This window comes from Hippocampus comes, unplaced genomic scaffold (assembly GCF_001891065.2).
Source record: "Hippocampus comes isolate QL1 unplaced genomic scaffold, H_comes_QL1_v1.1 scaffold237, whole genome shotgun sequence".
Lineage (NCBI taxonomy): Eukaryota > Metazoa > Chordata > Actinopteri > Syngnathiformes > Syngnathidae > Hippocampus > Hippocampus comes.
The window spans coordinates 2,442,206-2,457,010 of record NW_017806159.1 but is presented as its reverse complement, the minus strand read 5'-3'; the positions used below and the strand labels follow the sequence as shown (position 1 = coordinate 2,457,010).

General features: G+C 43.0%; 1 protein-coding gene and 1 long non-coding RNA gene across 2 annotated transcripts; one reads left to right on the top strand and one right to left on the bottom strand.

Annotated features, from left to right (window-relative positions):
* Positions 1-1,307: 1,307 nt before the first annotated feature.
* LOC109531192 (uncharacterized) lies at positions 1,308-12,270 on the bottom strand. Its single transcript, XR_002171129.1, has 3 exons — positions 12,160-12,270; positions 5,739-5,835; positions 1,308-1,379 (listed from the first exon to the last, which is right to left on the bottom strand). It is a non-coding gene; the product is annotated as an uncharacterized LOC109531192 (long non-coding RNA).
* Positions 6,808-10,770, top strand: LOC109531191 (protocadherin 8). Its single transcript, XM_019895341.1, has 3 exons — positions 6,808-9,429; positions 9,872-10,070; positions 10,140-10,770. Exons 1-3 carry the CDS (start codon positions 6,994-6,996, stop codon positions 10,451-10,453), a joined length of 2,949 nt encoding a protein of 982 aa, XP_019750900.1. The 5' UTR covers positions 6,808-6,993; the 3' UTR covers positions 10,454-10,770.
* Positions 12,271-14,805: the final 2,535 nt, after the last annotated feature.

Genomic DNA, 14,805 nt, shown 5'->3' with positions numbered 1-14,805 from the left:
TACTGTGTGTTGTTTCTATACTCTCTCCCATTGCTAACCGCCACATTCGCAAAACACGCTTGTGTGAATGGCTGGGTGTTTATACGGTACGAACCCTGAGATTGACTTGCAGCCAGTTTAGGGTGCTGGGATAGGTCCAGCTGACCCGCAGCTGTAATGAGGATGCCGAATTAGACAGAAAAATAGGAAAAAAAAGTCATAGGCTTTCTGACTAACATTTGTTTGCAGGCTACTACCCGTAATTAAAGGTCCAAGCGTGCAGCGTAAAATTGTTTTGTTTCTTCAGTGCTTACTTTGCTTTGCTTTATTTCCCTCACAATATTTGGCAGGCGTGTCGATCCTGGTGAAAATTGACTTTTGCGGTGGTGGACATGACCTTGGCAAACTGGCTTGAGAGCCTGTGATTTCGAGAAAGTTCAGTCCTTGAATGAAGTTTCACGAAGCAACTTTAATTGAGAGGAATATCTATCCAATGTATAAGAAATAGCCTCAAAGAAGACTTACCTTGAAAAGTCCTTGCTGCCAAATGTGAACCATATATTAGACAGATGGATGACGCTTAACAGCAAACAACAAAAAAAGTGTTTTTTGTTTAAAAAAAATGTATTTGTTAAATGGATATTGCTCTCATGGGGGGCAAAGTCCTGCCAGCTATTTGAAGCAAAGCATTTACTGTACGCATAGCGAGCACCATGCTGCCTTTCACAGGTCAATCTTGGCAAAATCAGGTCTGCCCCGCCTGTACAGCAAAAGAAACTAACACAGGAATGGGAGTGAATACCGCATTTTTCCGCACTATAAATTGGCCCTAAAAGCATTTAATTTTCTCAAAAGTTGACAGTGCGCCTTATAATCCGATGCGCTTTATATATGGATCAATATTCTGATTTGTTGGACGTAGTATTATAAATGTTCTGTGAAGCGCGTTGTTACAGCTGCAGCGGTTGTGAAAGCTCTATATAACTAAAGCTGTATTGTACTCTATTGTATTCCCTTGAGCGTAGCTCCATCTTGTGGATGCATAATGCAACTACAGCCACTATCGTAGTTTCTATTCAATTTACCTTACGAAGCGGTGCGCCCTATATATGATAACAGTTTTAAAATAGGGCATTCATTGAAGGGGTGCCTTACACTCCGAAGCGCCTTATAGTGTGGAAAATACAGTACCTCTAACCTATTTTATGTGCTTTAAATGTGATTTTTGTTTTGTTTTGTTTTCATCCATCGAATCACTTTTCAAAAACACAATGCTCCTTCCTGGTGTGCATTTGTATTTTCTTTCAACTTGCAGAGGAATTAACTGTAGATGCTGTGGGCCAGCGTCTTCATTGTGTTTTCAAGAGCATGATGCAAGGACAGCTCACCTTGAAGGACATCTGTGATAGTGAAGCAAAAGGAAACAAAACAAAATGAGAGTTTTGTATTTTTTCAATAGTTAGCCAGTTCTCAAAATACGATCAGTTGCCAGCTTTTAACACACTGTGGCTTCAGTCAGCCCTTGGAGCTGTCTCGTTGTATCAAACATCCACTAGTTCATTTGGAGATAAACTCATGTGATGTGGAAGGAGTGTGGGTTCAGGGTGAGAATAATATGTTTGTACGACACGTGTCCTCAGTGCTGTAGAGCGAATGCACTCAATATAAAACATGACAATATCATCACCTCTTAATGTTTGCCCATTGTTAAGCTTCACAAAATTACCTCCAACAACTGAGGAGCTCGCGTTTTTTCCTGAGCATGTGTGCGCACTGTTCTTTATTTTCCATTATAACTTTGATCACATTTTGATTAAATTTAATGTGAAGCTTCCCTATGGACAAATTAATTAACTTCTACTCAGGATCAGACTCAAAACTCATTTTAAAGGCGTACAGAAAGTAGCTTCGCCCATACCATGAAACCTCTGACATGTCACACCAATCTGAAATTGAACCAGTGGCACATGATCAGATCAGGTTTTTGTCTTTAGAAGCGTGTAGTTCATTGCTAAAGGTTATTCCCTCAAGTTCTCTTCAAACTGTCAGGGACTGTTATAAGCGAAGTGGCTGTTCAAGTGTCAGAAGACCTTGTGTGCCTGCTCTGTACAGTACTATATCTATATCTCCTGTTTCCTGCAAGAAATGAACAAAGCAGATAATTCTTGGTTGCTTCCCTGTGTGGTATAGTGACATAGAAAGAATTTCCCACCTAATATCACTTTTCTTCGTTTTTTTTTTTTTTTTTTTTATCCAGAAAGACGGCCCAAATGTCAACGAGAGGTGTTTTTGAACAACACGGGAGGAGAAGAAAAGTAACATCAACACTGAAAGCATTTGTGTGACAGGAATCAGTAATTGTTATAAAACGACTCCAACATTACCTTCACGTTGTAATGAGTCGTGAAGGTTAAGACTGTTTATTTGTGTTAACGTACTGATCTTGAATGCATTTGACTTAATTTCACGCTTGTATGGCAGTATGACAAATCTAGATCTGCGCTGGTGAATTCCTAATATAGTCAAGCAAAAACTTTTAGCTTTTCAGAATTCTGCTGGTTGGGTGGAGTTGATTGTTGATTATACGCCAAAATAGAGTGCATTACTTGGTTGCAGCCAGCAGAGGCGCTGTCGATTCAGTCTCAACAAATATACTATCGAAGAATGACACTTGAGTCCCCTTTTAAAAATAATATATACATCCCAACCCTCTGTAGTACAGGCTGGTGATAAATTAATGACATTCTGCGTAGTACTGCGCTGCTGTGAAATGCTTTTCACAAACATTTTTATTCCCAGTGTGATATTTTCTTTGAGGAACATGAAGATTGCGAGCCTAACGCGGCTCCTACACACGGCTGTCAGCTGCATCCTCTTCCACTTCACTGTGCCTCTCTGGGCTTTTCCCGATGTTTCACTTCATTATTGTCAAAGTCTTTGTCTTACGTGGTGAGTGTGCACGCGCCGTGACTGATGGCGGATCACTCGCAGCCAAATGGACACAATCTGTCATCCTCAACATCTTTTCATTAAGATGTATAGCAGACGAAGATTTTGACGTGGCGAAAATAAAGATGCGTGAATAAAGATGGGCGGCAAATAAGCTGAGGCTGAAGGGGTAAAAAAAAAAAAAATGCTTATTGTTTGTCATTCCTTTCAGCTCATATCTCTGACATAAGTACAAAATGATGAAAACAAAACATGGAGGACGTAGAGTGAAAAATATTTGACAGAATATCTGTGCATTTCCCAGACATGATGGTGTACACTTTAAAACATGACCTGAGCTTGTGTGTCCTATTTATGAACACTTATATAAGTAAAAAGCTAACCTAAAAAAAATCAGCTTCAGCATTAGCACAATTGAGAATTAAAAAAAAAAAGGTGAAACACCTTGTTAAGAAATGATGTTGGGTAACTTCAATGAATTACTGGCAGGGTAACATTCTGCCAGTTTAGCAGATAGTGAGCAAATCTTCCAAACCCAATTTATTTTTATTTTTTTTGCCATTTCCAACATGCCGTTTTGGTCAACCGCTTACCCACTGACGCTGCAGCATTGTACCTGCACTGCTAATTATTGGGTTTGGATTCAGCGGTTAGTACCGAATAAGTACATGCGCATGGAAGACTATCACATCCGATGTGGGAACGATGTGTGAATGATGTTTCGTTGTCACGAGACGTGCATTTCTGTGTTCTAGAAAAATGACTGTAACATACCCAAAGGATCAAGAATTGTATTCCACTTTCCATACCCTATTTTTTGAATTGCTGAAATTTGCCCTTTTGCGATGGCAGCTCTGTGCGACTGGACACCCCGATCCATATACTGCTGGGCCAATGGAGACACCGGCTTTTGTTACCAAGTTGCTTTATGATTATTAATTTGTTCCATTACTTTTTTGTCTCTGAAGGAATGGGAGGCACATCTTCCGACAGCATTCACCTGATTTGAATGTAATGCCCTAAAATGAAAACTCCAATCCTGCTTTTAAAGCCCGTCTTGCTTGTTCTATTTCAAATCTATGGTGGTGTTTTTTTTAGAAGACATTTATGGACCTGACTGAACCTCGGCGCAATTCGGGAATTTGAGTGTGTGGGTCAATGTCAAACTAAAGTGTAAACGCAGCCATCTGAGATTTGTGCCACTTGAAATGTATATGGAAATACAGTGGTACCTCTACTTATGAAATTAATTGGTTCTGGAAGAAATTTCTTAACAAGAAAATTTAGTAAGTAGAGACGCATTTTCCATGTAAATGCCCTAATCTGTTCCAAGACCCCCCCAAAATTCAGACATAAATGTTTTCTAAGCATAAAACTGCATTAAAATATGTAATCAATACATGTTACAATTAGATGATTGCACATTAAATGAGAGTTGTGCACAATGTAAAAAACAAAGAACAGAGTAAAAAAATAAAAATGATGGTCATTTAACTTTTAACTGCATCCTCGCCGTTTTTTTGCCCTCTTTAGTTCATGTTCGCCCTCAGAAGTGGTTTTTGCCTGGCGTTTTGTCACGAACCAGTCCAAGGACGTTGGCTTTTGTCGGCCTTTAACAAGCCTTCGAAAATGGCCAAGGCAAACATCAGCATGGTGAGCGATTGCCCGACTGGTGACGACTTTGTCTGGGTGATTCACATTTACGTAAAACTATCGGCACACCTCGTGGCCCGAGAGGCGAATGACGAGGACGTTGTATAGACACGTATCTATTTATCTATCTATTCTATTCACATAGACAAATACGGTAGAGGTCCCTTTTAGCCAATGGGATTCCAGGATGATGCTCGGTAGTAGCCAATGGCAGAGCAGCTATAAGTATGTTGCATTCAGGAAACTCGGAAACTGCGACTAGCCGCCCATACTGTATTTTTACCTTTCGTAACTTGAAATTTCTTTCATAACAAGAGACAATATTTTACCATTGAGGCATTTCGTAACTTGAACATTTCGTATGAAGAGACGTTCGTAAGCAGAGGTACCACTGTGCATTGGTCCAAAAGCATCATTTCAATGCATTCAATGTGGGCACTTGGACGTGCCTTGTAAATCCAGCCTTGAGTAGTTTCATAAAATAACTTTTCCTTTTTATATCATATACCATAATGTCTGGCATTCTATTATTCAGTATCCCAAGCATTTTCACAAAAATATTGCACTGTGCAAACAAGCCGTGAATATGTAGAGGTTTTCAAAGCGCACTTGAAAAAAAAAAAAGGAACAACTTTTGTCTGGCCTTTGACTTTTCCTGCCTGACCTTTTATTCAAATGCATGTTTTCTTTCTTTAAGAATACGTAGCTGTAGAAGTCCCCCCACCATAAGAAGGCTTTGGAAGCTTTCGCTGTGCAAGGGGTAGTCACGGGGACTGTGTGTTTGGCACTGATGCCTCACAACAAAATGACGCTGGGTTTGAATCTCAGTCTGGACATTTCTCTGTATTAGTTCACATGTTCTTCACGTGTTTAAGGGGGAACACACCATACTCCCACATTATAAAAACATGTATCGGAGCTTCAATCCAAGATGTTCCGCACTACTTGCCCAAAATCAGCAATCGGCAGGGATAGCTTCTACCTTCCATTGCCCGATACTTATTCAGCCTGACAGGACTGTAGTCATTTTTAAACCTTATATTAGAAAAAGTACCTGCATGGATGTTTTTCCGATAGTGCTACTTTAATTTGGGTGGATAAACACCTGTTTGATGGCTTGTAATAACAGAAATATAAACACAGTCATGAATGCTTACTGTGTGGCTTTGCTTTGGCTCCTGATGCTGCAGTATTACACTCCACAGTCTCCACTTGGTTGCGGCACTTGTTGCCCACAATCTCATTTTGATGAATCTGAAAAAAAACCCCAAAAAATCCCAAATGATTTTCTAGAGCTCTCGTCATTCGAATGGTTACGTCACAAACTTCAGTCCTGCCCACTATGCTGTTTCCATGGCAACTTGGGGGTCAGTGGACTCTGCTGCTCCTAGTGGTACATAAAATTAAGGTCAGAAGTCAGACACTCGCTCAGCAAACTACTCAATAAAACAGAACACTAAAAAAATAGAAGTTAGGAAGTTTGTTCATTTGTTTGTTTGTTTTGTGCAATTAAACCATTATGCCAAAATAACAAGCTTTTTCAATTATGATTTTCCCGACTGAAATTAATTGTTATGCCATTTATCCTTTCCGGCCACAAACCATATGGAACAAATATATTTGTTACATATTTTATAATGAAGAAAAATAGCACTGTATTGTAAAAGATAGAGAATATAAAGAAATTGGTTTTATGAGGTTTCTCACACTATTGAATTTCTCTGTTGATGAGTGCCTTGTGAGTGACTGTCGCTTCAATAAAATGTATCTGTCCTTTTTTTTTTCCTTTCTTCGTTTTTTGTTTTAAATATGGGGTGGTTGATATGACATGCTTGCAAGGTATTAACCACCATGATAGCTCCCCACTAATTTCTTTTGTCATTTTGGTCAAATATGCAAATGTTTTAATTTCAGAGAGACGTGTAATTGGCGTGCGCGTGTCCGCACACGCACACACGCACACACACACACACACACGGTGCTAAAGACAATAAGTGCCACCGCAAAAGAGAGAAATAATGTGTTTTGCTCCAGTAAATAAAAGCTGCAGCAAGGCGATAAACGGCGCTCGAAACTATCACAAAGCGGCGCACGACGGTTGTGCTCGTATTCAAATTGCCGTCTTGCGCCCCAACAACAGGCTCGCATGTACGCGTTTCTTCGATATAAATATATAATTCTAAAGACGCGGATTGGCCACACTTGGTCTTATTAGCACGGCGAGCGCTCCAAACCTCGCCAGTGCAGGATTCGGAGGTGTCGGAGTCGCGTCACAAGCGTGTCCGTGACTGGCTGCTGCGTGTGCGTAAAGGCGCAAAGTAACTTTCTCCCCGCAGTCCGCTCGGAGCTCTCAGTGTCAGTGCGCGGCGGGTTCGCTCCAGAGGTGGATCGATTTCTGTCTCTGCCATCCCGATGGATATTATCAATATGCTGTTTATTACTTATTACCACTGGTGGATATTTGTGCTCTCCTTTCATCCGTTTCTATGCGCCTCTCTGGCTCGGACCGAGGGGAATACGATCCGCTACCAGTGCAATGAGGAGGAGGCGACTGGCACCGTTATCGGAAACCTGGCCAAGGACATGTCCTTGAGCCTGCCCCACTCCTCCAGGACCAATTTTAGGATGATGAGGCAGTTTAATGACTCGTTCATCCGGGTGAGAGAGAGCGACGGCCAGCTGAGCGTCGGCGAGCGGATGGACCGCGAGAGAATGTGCCGACACACTCCACAGTGTCTCGTCACTTTTGACGTGGTGAATTTCTCCAAAGAGCGCTACAGATTGATCCACGTCGAGGTGGAGGTAAAAGACATCAACGACAACTCCCCAGAGTTTCCCAGCGCCGAGTCTGTGGTGGAGATCTCCGAGAACGCAGCCGTGGGCTCTCATATTCCTCTGGACCCGGCGGTGGACGCGGACGTGGGCTCCAACTACATCCAAAGCTATCAGATTTCTGTTAACAGTCACTTCACCATCGATGTGCTCCAGAGAGCGGACGGGGTAAAATATGCAGAATTGGTTCTAATGAAAGAGCTCGACAGGGAGACCCAGACGTCGCTCTCTTTGGATCTGATGGCCACAGACGGTGGCAACCCGGCCAGGTCCGCCTCAACCAAGATAACGGTCCGAGTGATGGACTTTAATGACAACAGTCCTGTTTTTGATCAGAATAGTTTCTCTGTGAGTTTGCCAGAGGATGCACCGGTCGGCAGCGTGATACTGGACCTGAACGCCGTGGATGCTGACGAGGGTCCGAACGGCGAAGTCATCTACGGTTTCGGAAAACAGGTTTCGCAACAGATCCGCGATCTTTTCCACGTGGATACCAAATTGGGCCGCTTGACTCTGAGGAGCCCGGTAGACTTTGAGAACAAACGTACGTATGAGCTGGACGTGCAGGCCACCGACTTAGGCCCCAACCCGACCCCCTCGGTATGCAAAATTGTCATCCACGTCAGCGACGTCAACGACAATGCGCCGGGCATCAGCATCACCCCCATGACCTCCATCACCACAGGCACGGCGCACATTAGCGAGGCAGCGGAAAAGGACAGCCTGGTGGCCCTGGTCACCACCTCGGACCGGGACTCCGGGGTCAACAGCCAGGTCCACTGCACCCTCTACGGCCACGAACACTTCAAACTACGGCAAGCCTACGAGGACAGTTACATGATAGTGACGGCGGCCCCTTTAGACCGCGAGAGAATCAGTGAGTACAATCTCACAGTCATGGCCGAGGACTTTGGGTCACCCCCTCTCAGAAAGATCACCCAGTACACTATCCGAATCAGCGACGAGAACGACAATGCCCCGCACTTCACCAAGCCCGTGTACGAGGTTTCGGTAGCGGAAAATAACGCTCCGGGCGCCTACCTGGCCACCGTGGAGGCGACAGACGCCGATTTGGCCCACAATGGTAAAATCACCTACAGACTTGTGGACAGTCTCATTATGGGGTCTCCCGTGAACACCTTTGTCTCACTCAATTCAGTGTCGGGGTCCATTTACGCCCTACGTAGTTTCAACTATGAAGTCATGAGGCAGTTGGATGTGCACGTCCAAGCCAGCGACGGCGGCTCTCCGCAGCTGCAGAGCACGGCTGTCATCCGGTTAAAAATAGTCGATCAGAACGACAACGAGCCTTCGATCATCGAACCGCCTCTTTACAAAGGCTCTGCGGATGTCTTCCTGCCTAAAGACGCCCCTGCGGGTTACCTGGTTACACGCATAAAGGCCACAGATGCAGACGAGGGCCTGAACGCACAGTTGTCCTACAAGATCACAGAGGGGGGGCTCCTGGGCTTCTCTGTAGACAAAGACACCGGGAAGGTGCATGTGAGCCGACAGCTGACGTATGACCTCACGGACAACGTCAAAGTGGTGGTGTCGGTCAGCGACAATGGTTCCCCTTCACTGACCTCCACTGCAATCATACACTTCAATTTCATAGAAGGCACCGTCCCCAGTGTGCCCTCATCCGATCAGGACGGCGGCGACTATCTGTTTGAGTGGGACACGTCCGTCGCCGTTATCATCGTCCTGGCAGGGAGCTGCTCCCTCCTCCTGCTGGCTATCATTCTCATCACAACCATTTGCAGCCGTCGCAGGAAGGAGACGAGAGAGGGTTACGATGACAGAGAGGAGGCACCCAAAAAGGCTGAGAGCGTGGAAAGCGCTCGCGTGGACACGCTGATCGCCGGCCACATGGGCAAAGCCTTCGAGCCGCACCCCTACCCCGAGCAGCCGCCCGTGGCCACGAGCAATGTTGCTGAGATGACGTGCGAGGACAGGCACCAGGCGGCAGGTGGCTTTGAGCCCAACAACAGGGTCATGGAGGGCAAATTAAAGGTAAGTCAGTCATGGGATAGTGCAGTGGTACATTCGCCTAACTTCGATGTAGGCGGCCTTACCACTCAGTGACTGTTTGAATATGAATGTGTCTGTCTCGACGGTATATGATTGACTGGTGAGCAGTCAAGTGTGTAGGCCGCCTTTCGTCCGGGCTCAGTTTTCCCCTCGACTCTGAACAGCATAAGATGTGAAGTAAATGCATGCATGGGATCACTGACTGGTCGTGGTTCACTAGCCTGATTTCCGTGAAGTTAAATGTGTCTCGATATGGGATTGTGATTAGCTGGGGACCAGTTCAGGGTCTACCCAACTGAGATATACTCCAGCTCACCAGTCACCTTGAAGAGGTTAACACTGGCTAAATCATTGGATTTTGGATGGAATGAAAATGTTTCTTGCTATTCATCTGGGCTCATTTCTTCTCTCTTGTAACTTTCAGGGCTACTCAACTCTACCCGGCTACGGGAAGGAAGCCGTCAGACCAATAACAATATGGAAGGGTAATTCGTTCACAACAATCTCAGCCAGAGACCCTCACATCAGCGGCAAGGACAGCGGCAAAGGGGACAGCGACTTTAACGACAGCGATTCCGACATAAGTGGGGACGTGCACAAAAAAGATTCGCCACCCACAAACGGTGAGCATCATGGCATTGTGGCAATTATCTCGCATCAAGGTCAAACAATAAATGTCGTTCTCCCGGCAGCTCTGTGGGCGTGCACGAGCGAGTGCAAAGTGCTGGGCCACTCGGACAGATGCTGGAGCCCGTCAGCCACCAGGCCCAACACAAGCATCGCCTCCGGGTCCAACCTCTCAACCTTCTCCAAGACAGCTTCGCTTCCCCGGGACAGCAGGAGGGAACACTACTATCCGTCGCATGTGCCCAAAGGCAATGGCCTGCAAAGCGTGTATGAAAAAGTCCAACACCAGGAGTTTGATTATATTCTCGTTGGCCCGCCCACACCGGCCAGAATACAGGAAACTGATGAGATCTCCATTCCAGAGTACACAAACTCTTAAAAACATTTCATTGTACAGTAGCTCTTAAGTGACTCGACCGTGTGTTGTGATTGGTTGTATGTCATTTGTCTGTGGGCCTGTTTTATGTGTAAGATCATGTGTAATATGCAAAAATTTTGTACATTAATAATATATTTTTCATAAGGCTTCAGTGTAAATTATGATGACTTTTATTAAGACTTTTCAAGAGCATGTGTTATTTAAAAGGGACATGGGGCATCAAGGGGCTCTTTCTGCTGTGAAAAACAATCAATATGAACAATGTTAGTGGTACATTTTTTTTTCTTGGTCACGTTGTTGCACAAATAAAAAGTGAAAAATGAATGTTTGTCCTACTGGTCAATATGGTCTTCTGGGATATTTACACAATCAGATCTAGACTTAAAAAAAAAAAAAAAAAAAATCCATTCATTTTTTTCGAAATGGCCCAAAAACATTCCACGTTTATGTATGGCCGCCCTACTGCAATAAAATTAATGACATTTAAATGTGCACGAATTATCCTGTACAGGCTCGCTGGAGGTGCTGGAGTCGATCCCAGCAGACTGCGGTCGAAAGGCGGACTACACCCTGAACTGGTCGCCAGCCAGTCCCAGGACACTCACAGAGATGAACAACCATACACACCCACATCGTCACTGAACGGAAACCGATTCCAGCACAAACTCGTACTAATTTGTAACATTTCCATATAAAATGTCCCCAATGGTCTTTAACTGATAATTGGCACTGTGGTTCCAAAAAAGACACAAAATTCACAAATTCGTCTTAAAAAAAAAAAATCTGAATTCTCATCTGAAGAAATGGGCAGGCGACACTAACAACATTCATTATGGAATTATTATTATTATTATTATTATTCATTTGAATTAATATTATTAATTTATTTTCATGAATGACATGATAAACCCCAAACCTCCGTGCATGACAGTATCGCAGTCATTTTAGTGCAAGGGTGTCAAACTCATTTTTGTCGTGGGCCACATTTTAATCGCTGTTTCCCTGGGAGGGTCGTTATGACTGAAACCATGTAAAAAAGTCAATAATCACGGTTTATTCAGCTATTGTTTAAATTACTGTAATGAGGGGTTTGGTCACAAAAAATGCTTACAATATGTCTCTAATTTATTAAATATGATAATGTTAAATTTTGGGAGAGATTTTAGCAAGCATCATGGTCGTGTTTGATGTTTGATTTGCTTTCACGGGCCACATAAAATGATGTGATGGGCCAGATCTGGCCCCCGGGCCTTGAGTTTGACACAGGTGTTATAGTAGGTTAGTTTCTGGATAAGATCCTACTAAATCCTCTTAAAAACATGCTCCTCAAACATGGCATTGTAAAGACAACATTATTAAAAAAAAAAAAAAAAAAAAAAAAAAAAAAAATAAAAAATGACTATAAAGATGGCCTTGAATTTAAATAAGTTGAAATATTCCTTGACAAAAGAAACTGCCAAACCCTTAAAAATGTGTGAATTTAACAATGGTCACACTTTCTGTACAAAAACCGACTCAATAATCTTGAGAATAGACTCATCGAAATCTCATTAAAATTCCTCAAACATGGCTGACATCATGTGCCAAAATGTCGATGTAATTGACAAAACAAAGTTCCAAACCCCCCAATGAAGTCACTGTTGACTTTCTGTATACTACCAAATAATCATGAGAAGTGTGTAAATAACTACGTACAGTAATCTTACCTTAAGACTTGAGTGAATGTTGTGGTAAAGAGTGGGTTGGCAGCACTTGAAGCAAGTCAAGGATGTGGCCTCTCGAACAAAAGGACCCACGCATCATGCGTCTCATATTTTTGCCTGTCACATGTCGAGCAGAATTAGGACTCAGAAAATGACATGACACTGAAATTGAAAAGTAAAAGTCAATCTATGAAAATACAAAGTAGCTACAGAGAGCAGGGCTGGATGCAGAACACACGGAAGAGAGCTGACACTCTTGTCGAAAGCTCGACGTACTGATAAGCTGTCGCTGAGTAATCCAAGTTTATATGCCGTGAGACATCAAGCCTATATGACAGAATTAAAAACACATAATCATGATTATACTTAACCAAGCTGATCGTGTATGGGGGTGTCAGTGCTAAAACAAAAACATATCGATTTCTCTCTCACATGTATTGACAGGGTTAACCACTTCTTACTTCACACACATAAAACATATCGATGAGATTCACAGTTCATGGGCAAACTCTGAAACATATGACAAGAAAAGCTGTTTCTGGATGCATGCATTGGCAAAAACGGTGATCAATTCACAGAATCCTACTAAATTTTAGAGGGAAGATGGTCCATCTAATTTACTTCATCAAATGAAAATTACACCCAAAAATATAATTGACTGCAATGCTCTTTGCCAAATCTTAATGCATATAAAAAAAAGACAAAACTTGAATGAAATTAAATTGTTGTAATGAACAAATTTTTGGTTTATATTTGACTTAATTCCCATCTGATGAATAATGACAAATCCATAATGTGTTATTGCTGTAATGATTCATTTTCAAAATGCCCATTTCCCGACTATTACAGTTCATTACTTTTTGCATTGGAAATCCCATAAAATGATTGTGAAAATAAACTAAATAACCTCATAAACGTGTCTTGTGCTAAACTGATAACATGCATAAGACAGTGTCATAGTCATTCTGTGTGCCGCCTTCAATTTGCATGCAAATACTGCCTTGTTGATCAAATGCGCATCACAATTGCAGATTTTTTTTTTTGCAAAGGTCAAATAACTCCATCACCTTTCTGATTGCCTTCCAGCATAACAATTATCCAGAAAATGAGGTTCAATCTGTTTCCAAGCAACAGCAGCACTGCATATTTGACTCCCTTACCCTGTTTGTTTTTTTTTTCCCCCTCTTGTTTTTTTTTTTCCTCCATTTGAAGCATGGGTGAGATCATGTGACTGGCCCCGACCGCCGAGCTGGCTTTCGAAGTGCCACCTTAATGAATTAAGCCCTGTGCTTGTGTTTGATTGTGCGTGGTGAGTCTAGACGCAGTGCTGCGGATCACAGAGCTCATTAAACTATTAAGAGGATAAAGGCAGCATTAATCACACTGGAGCACACAAACTGAAACAAGCTTCCCGCCTCCACAGTGATGACACTTATTTCATTTTTTTCGAAATGGCCCAAAAACATTCCACGTTTATGGCCGCCCTACTGCAATAAAATTAATGACATTTAAATGTGCACGAATTATCCTGTACAGGCTCGCTGGAGGTGCTGGAGTCGATCCCAGCAGACTGCGGTCGAAAGGCGGACTACACCCTGAACTGGTCGCCAGCCAGTCCCAGGACACTCAGCGCAGCGCGAGTCTCCAAAGAGAAGCAGCAGAGTTTTCAGGACGGACGAGTTGCAGGGCGACAATGGAAGGACACCAAAAAATTCAACAAAGTGATGGTTTTGGGCCTTTCGCACATCGGGTAAGACACACTGCAGCCTCCATGGGTATTACAAATGGAAGGTTCTGACTGATGTGTCTCACTTGGTTCTTTTGAAACCCACAAAGGTCAAAACTCCCTCAGGGACCGGTCGGCTGCTGAGATATGGAGGTGTAGCTCTCTCCGTCGGTGCCGTGTTGATGCTCTGCGCCTCCATGACCGCTCTCCTTCTGAGGAAGGATAACGAGAGGAATGTAAGTGTCCACTATGTCACTTGAATAACGATAAAGCTAAGTGAAGATCCGAAACTGAAGTCCTCAGGGAAAGCTTGCTTTATATATTTACTGACTCCATTTATTTATTTCTACATCTATAATTTATGTTTCGTGACAGGCAAAACGATTAAATAGATTATAGCTACAGTACATGAGTAATCTGTGTACCTGTATAGACGTTTTTGAGAATTTTGGTGGACTGTGAGATTTTTCTTATGTAAAATATGTGCCTTGGCTCAATAAAGGTTGGGAAACACTGGTTTAAAGTATGCTTGCAGTAGAAAATATCCAAACATACTGAGCTTACTGTACATAAAACACTGTTGGCATTAACTCAAAGGCATCATGTAGCGGTCGTTATTGTACTACTAATAATAGTCAGACAAGAGTAGCGTTGCATGAAATTGTACTCAAGAGAGACATTTGATACCACTTTTTCAGACTGATACTTGTACAAGTATTGACTCTTGAGTACTCATCAATACAGAGTACCGATAACTCGAGTGTCTAACCGCTGCAGTATAGCCGCAAGAATTGGTGAGGAGGACTTGATATCTGATGGTTTTTGGGGTTTTTTTGCCTTTGGTATTGGTGACTGGTATTGGCAGATTCCTTGAGTACCCGATACCTTAATATAGGGCTTTATCGGCTCGATAACAATACCTT

Excerpts from the sequence above, each read along its gene's own strand:
- LOC109531191 (XM_019895341.1), top strand. The coding sequence starts at position 6,994 with ATGGATATTATCAATATGCTGTTTATTACTTATTACCACTGGTGGATA. Across the intron at positions 9,430-9,871 it reads TCATGGAGGGCAAATTAAAG|GGCTACTCAACTCTACCCGG; the intron begins GTAAGTCAGTCA and ends TGTAACTTTCAG. Across the intron at positions 10,071-10,139 it reads AGATTCGCCACCCACAAACG|CTCTGTGGGCGTGCACGAGC; the intron begins GTGAGCATCATG and ends TTCTCCCGGCAG.